The sequence below is a fragment of the Branchiostoma belcheri genome, unplaced genomic scaffold, assembly GCF_001625305.1.
Source record: "Branchiostoma belcheri isolate BF01 breed outbred unplaced genomic scaffold, Haploidv18h27 scaffold56, whole genome shotgun sequence".
Lineage (NCBI taxonomy): Eukaryota > Metazoa > Chordata > Leptocardii > Amphioxiformes > Branchiostomatidae > Branchiostoma > Branchiostoma belcheri.
The window spans coordinates 715121-726439 of record NW_017804198.1 but is presented as its reverse complement, the minus strand read 5'-3'; the positions used below and the strand labels follow the sequence as shown (position 1 = coordinate 726439).

Here is an 11319-nt window from a genome sequence, read left to right as displayed (position 1 = left end):
AGTCATTCCTGCCGAAATTTCTAGGAAGGATTCTATCTGCAGGAATCTACAATGTCTTAGTAGGTTTTTCCTGCAGAAATTTCCTGCAGGAAGAAAATTTTCAAAATTAATTTCCATGCATGTTATCATTCATACCTGTCCAATTATCAAATTAGAGAGTCTGGTCGGGCTACTAGTACCCAGACATGGGTGACATGGTCTTTGCAGCTTGCACTGGGTAGCTCAATAGCCCGAAAAAATATCCAATCAGAAAACCTTATGACATTGTATATAATGACAGTGTCAGATGGCATGGGTTCACACGTTGAGAACCATGTCTTGGCCAAATCTTTCTATCCCTCAACTAGTTTGTAGTATTATGATTAGATTAGATTTAGATTATGAACAAGAATTAATGATGAGAATCCTAGTTTTATTTTTTAAGATGGTCTATCTTTTCAGGCTCCTACTGGGTGACCCAGTAGTCAAGCTGCCCAGATAGGGGTACTGTAATTCGACGTGTAACTCAACAATAGTCCAACTTGATAATTGGACAGTGGCATTTGCATGTCAAGAACAATAGCTAAACTTAGTTTCATCCCGCATAACAATTGTTCCTTGATCAGAATAATTACCTGAGAACTGTTGAACCATGGTTGAACAGAAATGGACTGAGGATTTTATAACTCCATTGCTTGAAAGCAGGTTTAAGTTGCAATGCATGTATTAGGCTTCTTGCTCATATTATATAGTACTAGAATTTTGTCTGGCAAAACTGTCTGTAACATAATTTTCCCAATGTTTCAACTGAACTGAACTGAACTTCAATGACATTCAGGATGCTCATGAGAAAAAATTGTTTCATTTTCTACCCCTAGCTGGTACAGAACGTGTTTGTAAGCTCTTCTTTCTTTTTTGTGGTCTACATGTAGTGGAAAGAGCATGCGAAGCTGAGTGATTGAGTGAGTGAATGAGGTTGAAAGTGGCAAAAATGTACAACACTGTTAACAGATGGGTGTGGATTATGCTCTCCTTCCTTATTTTCTGCTCTGAGAATGAAGTTTTACACATCACTTGGATCAGACCGCGGGCTGAGATGTAGTCCGTGAGGTCTGAATCCTTACCCCACCAGGCTGAAATTGGCACAGACAGTCTGCAAACATCAATCAATTCACGCCTTCCATGCCATTGTTTTGGGCTTTTTGCACCTCTTTGACCAGAAATTCCAGACCGCGGGCTGAAGTTAGGCTGACGGTCTGAATGGTTTTTGAGTAAATCAGCCCGCGGGCTGGGATTCTACACCTGTAGTCTGGTGCCTTTAGACCGAAGGTCCTGTAATTAAAACTTGCGGGCTAGTTGTTAGGCCTGACGGGCTGTTAGGAAAGACCACCGGTCTGCTTGTATTTATTATTAATGATATCTTAAGTTATGAACACTGCAGAACAATAATTTTCAAATCACTGTGCTCATTACACCAAGAGCTACACACTGATGTGAAACTTGAATGTTGAAAATCAATTTTTACTTGAGTTTCCAAATGCCTTGTGACTTTCCAAAATTGATGCGACCAGTGTTATCAGAATGATGATCCTTAATTGCATGAATACGACCTAAAATGAGCCTGCTGAAGTGTGCTATGCAAAATACATTTACGAGTTTCACCGCAGGCACAGTAAGTTCTGCTGACATGCTCTCCTAGATGAATAAAAGCCTTTGACATCAGCAGATTCTAAGAAACAGACAGCACCTCTGCAGGGAGAAGTGTGTACTTGTAGAAGTGTTTCAGACTAGTGACCAGTTCATCGTCCGAGGACGTGACGTAGTCGCAGAAGGCGCGGTTCAGCGCCACCCAGTCACTGCCGCCGTCGATCAGGATCCCGTCCGGAATCTTGCGGTCTCCGAGTCGCCACATGTGGGTGTCGCACTCGTAGAACACCCGGTCCAGACCCTGCTTCTTAATGAACCTGATGGATGGCAAAACAGGACAGTGTCATTGAAGTGTCATTGAAGAGGTTCATCAGTCACATATAGATTAACTGTTTGTAAGACATTCATCAATCAGTGACTGTTTTTGAAAGGTAGCAAACACGTACCTTCACACACTACCTACAATGTAGGAGGTACGTGCAACCTTTCAAAACCAATCACACTGACTGATCCATGAAAGTTCTACTAACAGGACAATGTCAGGACGTTGTTCTATGTGTTCAACTGACACCAGTGTTCACCTCATTCTATAACAGGAGCTATTGCCAGCCTGGAATCCATCCTATTCCAACTCTTGTCCACTGTTCTGATTGCTTTCCCATTCAATAGTGTGACACTGTGTTTCACACAGTATACAAGTTCTAGTCAGCCAGAAATTTCTTCCTGATCATCCCAATTTTGACATGTACTTAACGCATGACGTGTTGAGTACAAGGCAAAATAATCCTAAGCCGAGGTCTGTGCGCACGCTTCCCCGGGAAAATGTGGACACCCTTGACCCCCCTGAAACATTTGCTGCATTATGGGGGGGGGGCGACATTTGCTGATAGTCAAAAATTTGTTTAGTCTGTTGCCATATCTTTACATGCTGATTTTTGTCCATCAAGGCTTATGGATTGGGCAAAATTTTTGTCATGAGCAGCAAAATTCCATCAAGTGACGAAAGAGGAAGACTGGCTAGAAGTTAACACTAGGTCCCAGTTTCAATGAGGACCAGTACCAGACTATCTTCTATTTGGACATCAAACAGGAATGGACCTATGGAATAGGATGGGTTTCTGCTGGCTACGTGCAATGTACATCTGACAACCACCATACCACTGCTACATGACTGTACACCTTCCATCCACCATTTCTCAAGCAACACCAAAGTTCTCTCCACCTCTATCTTGAGCCAGATTTTTTGTGAACAAGCAGAATGTTTCCTTGTATGATAACGTTGCCCGTGTAAATATAATGCCCTCCACCAAGAGGTACTGTCAAGTTACTCCCCACCTCAAGGTTCAGTCTGTCACCTGTTATTACGGTATGGTTCACTTCGAATTCCTGACGCCGTTGCTTTAGAGCTAAAGGTGGACAAAATTAACATCTTCCAGTTAGACAGGAAACCAGTAACTCATGTTTGCAAGTTTAACTTATAAAGGACTGGTATAAAGTTATGCATGGTGGGCCTATTTCTAACATATATTAAGGCCACGCCAATTTAAGTTGTTGCTTCTCGAATCGCCCTGACTGTGTCCAATTTTTTTTTCACTTCATGGCTTATATAATTGTAACATTTCCGGCTATCATGGGGTGCCTTGGTCTGTTTTTTTTTTTATTTTTATTTTGCCCTGTTGCTTCAAATTTTTTCTGAAAAAATCTGACAAACAACAAATTAAATTGGTGAGGCCTAACGAGAGAAATAAACTTTAGAGGTTTGTACAAAACCTCCTATTCCCTACATGTATTTCATACACTTAAGCACTGTAGAAAAATTCATAATTGAATTTCCTAAAGACCTGTTGTCGTCCCTGCCGTGAGACTTGAGGAAGTTTTCTTCACGATGAAGAGTCAGGAAAGCTGTCAGCTGGTCAATAGGTCTGGAGTAAAGAGGAAAATACAATCATTTATGACTGACACAATACATGTAGTTTAGTAGAGTAACTTAATAATATCATAATTTTATCAATCCCCATTGGCCATGGGTTCCTTCCACTACTGACCTATACACAGTGGATTAATTAAAGGCATCCAGTGCAATTTCAGTGTGGCAAAGAAAATATATTCAGATCTGGATGAGGAAATCTGTCTGCTATTGACATTACTGCACATTTTCATCATCATTTCCATACTAAGTCTTAAAGTGTTTGAAATATCCCAAACAAGTCATGTGAGGAGTCTTTATTTCAAGTACCCCAAATACATTGTACCTATTAGACAACAGGATCGAAACAAGCTTGCCATAATCATGTCAAACTCAAAGACATCGCATTTCTGCCATGCAGATATCATGCATTTTGGGATAGCATTGATTTTACTATCTGATGTCTTACTAAAGAACGATCACAGAATTGAACTTGAAAATCCAGTTTTGCTGCAGCCCTCAAGTGCATTTGGTGCATTTAACAACCCAAAGCACTGTGACAGTCTATTGCCTGTCAGTGAAAAGCTCTAGGACCTTTAGTTTTACCTAAATATATGACAGTGTTAACAGTAACCAATCATACTATCATGAAAGTTCATCTGTGTTGACAACTTTTGGTCCAACACAAAAACGTTCTCTCACCTAGAGCTTTGACCCAGTGTTAAGGTCACACTGGAAAGAAGCCATGTGACAAGCCTCACTGGGTCAGTCTACTGAAGAAGACCAGAGTGACTGGTCGAAAGCTCTAGGTGAGAGAATTTTTTTGTGTTGGACCAAAAGTTTTAACTCTAAACAAGTAAAGCAATCCTCCTTACTTGGTTGGGTAGTCTGTTCCGCTGAGGTTGATGAAGAAGTCCCATCTCCAGTCGTACATGGCGCGCAGGTCGTCCATACAGCGCAGCAGCATCTGCAGCAGGCTGGCCCCGCCCCAGATGGTGGACATGCGCCAGGTCGTGAAGCGGATGTTGTGGTAGGGTTTGAAGGCTTCCTGCAGCTCTCTGTGCAGGTAGTGGGACCGCTGCAAGTACACAGGACAATGCTTCTAAGTGGTCCTATTGGTGGGTACTAACCTTAATTATCTACTGTATACAAGAGTTTTCTTTTACACAGCCAACTTGAAGATATTTACCTTACTGACATTTCTCAGAGCTTCTGACTGGAGTTCTGCTTCTCGCCGCTATATATATATAGCCGATATAGTCACTAGTACTTTTGAACCTGGACGAGGGGCGCCACCTACACAAAAGCGCCACCTACATCTGCTACAATGTATATATAGCGGCGAGAAGCAGAACTCCAGTCAGAAGCTCTTAGGTGTCTAATAGACACCGAAACGTCAGTAAGGTAAATATCTTCGTTGGTTGTGTAAAATAAAACTCTAACTTGTATTCTATACTTCACCGACCTGATGGAGCCATTTTCGGTAACCTTATGTAGAGTTTACTTAGTAAAAACAATTTTGGATTCTCCTGTAAAGAAAAGACCTGTGTGAAAACCGTGAAATATCGGAATCACTTTCAACTTGAGCTGAGCTACTGTATATAAAATGTATGTTTCATTATGCTCATTACACAACGAAATTAACTTGATCATCATAATGGAATGTACCTGATAGTGGTCCTGATGGTACTGACCTTGTCTACATGGATGAGATAGTAGTGGTCCTGGTGGTACTAACCTTGTCTACATGGATGAGATAGTAGTGGTCCTGATGGTACTAACCTTGCCTACATGGATGAGACAGTAGTGGTCCTGATGGTATTAACCCTGTCTACATGGATGACATAGTGGTGGTCCTGATGGTACTAACCTTGTCTACATGGATGAGATAGTAGTGGTCCTGATGGTACTAACCTTGTCTACATGGATGAGATAGTAGTGGTCATGATGGTACTAACCTTGTCTACATGGATGAGATAGTAGTGGTCATGATCATGGTACTAACCTTGTCTACATGTATGAGATAGTAGTGGTCCTGATGGTGGTACTAACCTTGTCTACATGATCATGGTCCTGATGGTACTAACCTTGTCTACATGGATGAGATAGTAGTGGTCCTGATGGTAGTACTAACCTTGTCTACATGGATGAGATAGTACTAGTAGTGGTCCTGGTGGTACTAACCTTGTCTACATGGATGAGATAGTAGTGGTCATGATGGTACTAACCTTGTCTACATGTATGAGATAGTAGTGGTCCTGGTGGTACTAACCTTGTCTACATGGATGAGATAGTAGTGGTCCTGATGGTACTAACCTTGTCTACATGGATGAGATAGTAGTGGTCCTGGTGGTACTAACCTTGTCTACATGGATGAGATAGTAGTGGTCCTCATGGTACTAACCTTGTCTACATGGATGAGATAGTAGTGGTCCTGATGGTACTAACCTTGTCTACATGGATGAGATACATGTAGTAGTGGTCCTGATGGTACTAACCTTGTCTACATGGATGAGATAGTAGTGGTCCTGAAGGTACTAACCTTGTCTACATGGATGAGATAGTAGTGGTCCTGGTGGTACTAACCTTGTCTACATGGATGAGATAGTAGTGGTCCTGATGGTAGATGGCCTTGAGTAGTCTCTTGACCTGTCTGATGGCCCTCCCATGTACCACCATGACAAAGGCAATCCTGACAGGAGTACGACCATGTAGGAAGTAGTCCTCCTCCATGGGCACTTTGTGCGCAGGTTTTCCTGAGTGGTGAATACAACGATGCATAAAATTATTACATGAAATTTTCTACACGTCAGTGTTACCCAAATTTCAGGTTACTAGTTATGGTTAATATTTGCTTGTTTTAGGTACACCTCTTTACATGTATTTCAATGTTTCTGACTTGAAAATCATTAACCTGAAATTTTAATTTTAGGAAAATGCAACATCATGTATAGTGTGAAAAACAACAGTGTTTAAAACAGTTCAACTTGCTCATTTAGTACATTTAATCTAGATAAGTGCAGAGTAGTTATTTTAATGTTGATGTTTTTTCCAGCATTTTCATAGACTAAGTCTATTATTACATAATAATACACACATCTTACAGCTTTTGTTCAAATATTAAAGAACATTGACAGAAATGATATTCATTAAAATAAAGTATGTTTCAGTACTAAATCACAGTAGCTAGTGATCTTTCTGCAATGGCAGTACCAGTTAGACCTTGGCCAGTGCCACAATATTAGGTATGCCCTGACAAGGAATAAACAAAGTTACTGTTTAGTAACAGTTATACTAAGTAAAATTACATGTACGAAGCCTCTGTGGATCTTCCTTGGAGCTTGGAAGATCCACAGAGGAAACTTGGAGTTTAAAAAAATAACATGTCTTTGTATATTATAATGATACAGTATTGGTCAGGTTTTTGTAAACCATGTAATATACTCTTAGATTAGCTTTATGTACATTTAGAAAGATTATATCAACACTGTTACTAATGATCATAATTCTAATTCTGTAGGGTATTTTAAGGGTGACACAACAAAAATCTACCATAATACATGTAATTCATGATTAACCCTAATGTCCTGTAATCCTGTAACCCTTGTAATTTCAAGTCTTTTTTTGCCCTGTGGAGGCATATTTACTTGCGCATTTGTTGCGTTTCTATGCGGTGTGATGCTTTGCACGAGAAATACCCCCAAATTGTACCTTAGACTCTGTCAGAGTTCTATAAACTGTATGTGCAAATTTAAACAACTATTACTGTTGGGCTCCGCAGGACAAGGGTTAAATCAAATCTGAATCAAATCTTTTAATATCTGCAAAATGTTTTGAACACCTGGATGTCTTAAGTATATGCATTAGTAGAGAAATTGGTTAAGTTCATCTTTTTTCACCTATTAAGCAAGTCTTTCCACCATTAGAAACCAGGAAAACATCAAATTTAACTCCTTGTTTCTTGAAAACATTTCAAACACATGAAGACAAAAAAACGGTGCCTTTAAAGTGCCTTTAAGAATGATTTAGTGAAATATTAGGGTTCAAAGAGAAGAAAACCAAACATTGTAAAGAGGTTTAAATCAGGTTGACCATTGTTGGTAGAACCAGATGTTTGGGTACACCAACACACCTGGCACACTGATTCTATAAATACCATTCCATCCCTGGCTGGGGAAAAAAGAATTCTACTCTACTGGAGAGATTGATTTGTTGGGCCTAGGAAAAAAACGTTGGGTTTCCTGTTTCCCAACGGACCCTAGACTTTTTTGGGGTACTCCTGCAAGGGAAAATATTCTTTTCTCCCTATGGCTACACCAATTTGTTGTTCCTCAGTTTTTTTTTCCTAAAAAATATTGAGCAACAGGGTGAAATAAAAAAAACAGGGCAAGGCACCCCATGATAGCCGGAAAAGTTACAATAAGAGCCATGAAGTCAACATACGAGGCTGATTTTAATTAAAAGCAATTAGATTTTAAGACGTTTCATGAAATGAGTTGCATTGTCACATTAAAAACCCTCAACAACTAGGAAGAAAAGGAGTTTCTTCAACTGTTTGGGCCAAAACATGTCTTTCATTGAGCATTTTAGAGTTGATTAAGACCTATACTAGCTAAATTCTTTAAATAACTAGTTTAAGTGTTAAAACTGTAATGTATAAGTTGGATCACTAGAGATTGCCAAAGTCTAAAAAAAACTTTAAAAAAAGAAGATATCCCTACTGTCCTACAATTTTTTCAGGACTGAAACAGGAAACAGAACATTTTTTCCCTATGCCCTGTCATGACTACTGCTGTCAGCAGGACCATAACCTGGCCTTGTGCAAGCACTACAGCCTCTTATCTCACACTTACCCACCAGGAGGGAGGTAAGGAGAGCTGTGAGAGTGAGCGGGGATGTTTGTACAGTGTGGGGAGGTAAGGTTTACCCTTTATTGATCAGTGCAGACAGCTGTCAGGTCGGGAACGCGTGAGACACATTTGCTTCAGAGTGGAAGGAAGCACATACTGACACAGGTAAGGACATAAAAACACTTTTTTCCAACCTTAAGATTCAAGCATAGATAGGGTGTTTTTGTAATCACAAATTATGATTTCAATTCAAACAGAGAGTGATCAAGTTGACATTTCTTCTTCTTGTGTGTATTTGATTTCTAAAAGCACAGTGTACCTACATGTACCATTTGTAAGTTTAAAGTAAGAAATGCCTGACTACTGGTGGCTGATACTGACACAGGTACAGTTAGAAAAACACTTGTATTTTCTTATGATTCTATGATTCAGCGTTTAATTTGTAATCATAAATCATGTTAATTCAAACTGAATCTGATGATGATCAAGAGAACCTTCCTTCTTGTACATTATTTTTTTTTATATTTCTTACTCTTTGTAAGTCTACACTGAGTAAGAAATGCCTGCATTATTAGGATTTGACTATTTTTTGGCAATTTCAAGAAAAGTAATAATTATATGGTTTTCGTTGTCTACATTTTGTATATTTTGAAAATAGATGAAACCATCGAATCCGTAGTAAAGTGAGTTTGCTTGCTTTCATGATCTTTTTTGTCCTTAGCTACAATTTGTACGTTTTGTATTGGTCCTTATGTGGACAAATTGTGACCACAAAGATGGCTGCTGTATGTCATGTACATGTTTAGCAAAACAATTTAAAGTATACTTCACTATGGAAGTTTTCTTAACAAGAGTTGAAATACCCCTTCGTGTGCAAATTGGTGCACATAAATTTGGTCCTGTGCACCTAATTTTTACCTGTGTGCACCGGTGTAAGCAAGTTTAATACTAGTGTAGAAATACCCTCATTTTTTTCAAAAAGAACTGAAACATTATCAAGGTAAATTAACAAAACCAGTAGTTTACAGAAACTAAGCCTAAAGATTCTCCTAATTTATTTTTGAATTTAATCTAGTTTTGAATGATGTAGTCATTAGCAAGACGTTGTGACAGAGTGTATATTACATTGTGTAATTATTATTAACTATTCTTAAGTTATTACATGTACTTTTGGTTGTGTAGTACCTATTTTTTTGGGGGGTGCAGGCAAGACTGTATTTTTGTTTTGGAGCACAAGTACATTTTTTTCATCTGCAAGTTCAGTGCAAGTTAACTCCAAAATGTATTTCAACCCCTGCAAAAGTCAAGGGGATTCAATGTTGCCAGATAAATTTCTCACGTTCCCATGGACTTTTTTTAAATATGTTACAAAATTTGAATGCGTGTAGAAGTTGAGATCTGTACTTTACCTGTTCAGTTAGTTTACAACCAGGTGTGAGGGATCATCAGGTGAACTTAAGACAGTGATGATGGTTATCTGAGCCTTTAGTACTCCAGGGTAAATACATGCATGCCAGGACTGACTGTTTAAAACTTCCATGCACTCAAACTGGCATCTTACTTTGTTCTTGTGTTGACAGGTTTCCTTGGAAATTGGAGTTAAGACTCTGACCTGCTTATATTCGATGCCTGTCAGACATCTTCCTCAAAGCTTCTGACTGGAGTACTGCTATACTCAATGCTAACTCGCTGCTAACTGCTACTCGCTGCTAACTGCTACTCGCTGCTAACTGCTACTCGCTGCTAACTGCTACTCGCTGCTAACTGCTACTCGCTGCTAACTGCTACTCGCTGCTAACTGCTACTCGCTGCTAACTGCTACTCGCTGCTAACTGCTACTCGCTGCTAACTGCTACTCGCTGCTAACTGCTACTCGCTGCTAACTGACTCACTGACATTGAGCATAGCAGGTGAGAGACTTAACTGATTGTGTAAAAGAAAACTAAAAAATCCTTAAAAAAATGTTTTACCAACCTGATGAAATTATTTTTTCGGAATTACCTAATATAAGACTTTTGGGGAGGTGCATAAAAAACTTTATCTTAGTTTTAAACATAGCTTTTTCCACAATATAATAATAATATTTAGATGTGATTGTTTTACTATCATTTAGTACTTAAACATGTATGGAACAATTTAAACATTCTTGCTTGAAAATGTAGTTCACAAAATATCTATAAGGAATTATGATCAAACTTGAATATCATAATTATATATATTTAGCAAGCATTAGATAATTATATGTAATAATATTTTATACTTAGTCTACTTTTTCCTTCCACCTACATGTATTTAGGAGCTCATTCTTTTCTTCATGTTTATAATCCACCTGAGTGAACTTACAGACACAAACTGACAAGTCCAGATCTCCTGCTGAGTCCTTATCAAGTATCCGCTGTGCCCCGGGCGTGACAAGGTTTACTTGTCACATACAGCAGGGTAATATCAGCTTAGCCACATCAAGTCAGTTTTATGGATGACGTCCACACACGCATTGATTTTGGCCTGTTCCCAGATATTAAAAAAAAGAAATTCCGCTTCTTGTATAAAAAATAAAGAATAAAACATAGAGATGCAAATAGGGATGCCTGAGGCAGGCAATTGGGGAGCTTGCTGGAGATTCACAGAAGGCCGTACAAACTCAATTTTTCAGATATCATGAATGAAACAACATCAAGTGACTCTATATTTTATGTACACTTCCGATATTTTTTTGTGTCATCAACTCTTTAAAGGAAACTTTAAGGAACAGGACCACAACTGCTGTTCCACTGATGTATTGCTGCTTTCATGACAGTCAAATAAAAGTTGGTTGTTATGCTGTGCTCTTTCATTCACCTTTAATGTGTCCTAACATTTGTTGTCCCTTGGTATATTTTAAATCAAGGCAAATATCTTAATGCTTTTTCTGTCCCTCTTGTTTCTTTTTCCCACTCT

The 11319-nt window shown here is 38.9% G+C and overlaps 1 protein-coding gene across 1 annotated transcript in view; it reads right to left on the bottom strand.

Annotated features, from left to right (window-relative positions):
• Nucleotides 1-11319, bottom strand: part of LOC109481534 (xylosyltransferase 1-like) — a 49835-nt gene that overhangs the window by 6704 nt on the left and 31812 nt on the right. The window contains exons 3-6 of the mRNA XM_019784117.1: nt 6119-6288; nt 4408-4610; nt 3468-3548; nt 1727-1943 (exon numbers count right to left, since the gene is read on the bottom strand). Coding sequence (XP_019639676.1) covers nt 1727-1943; nt 3468-3548; nt 4408-4610; nt 6119-6288 — 671 coding nt within the window. The remainder of the gene's footprint in view (nt 1-1726; nt 1944-3467; nt 3549-4407; nt 4611-6118; nt 6289-11319) is intronic.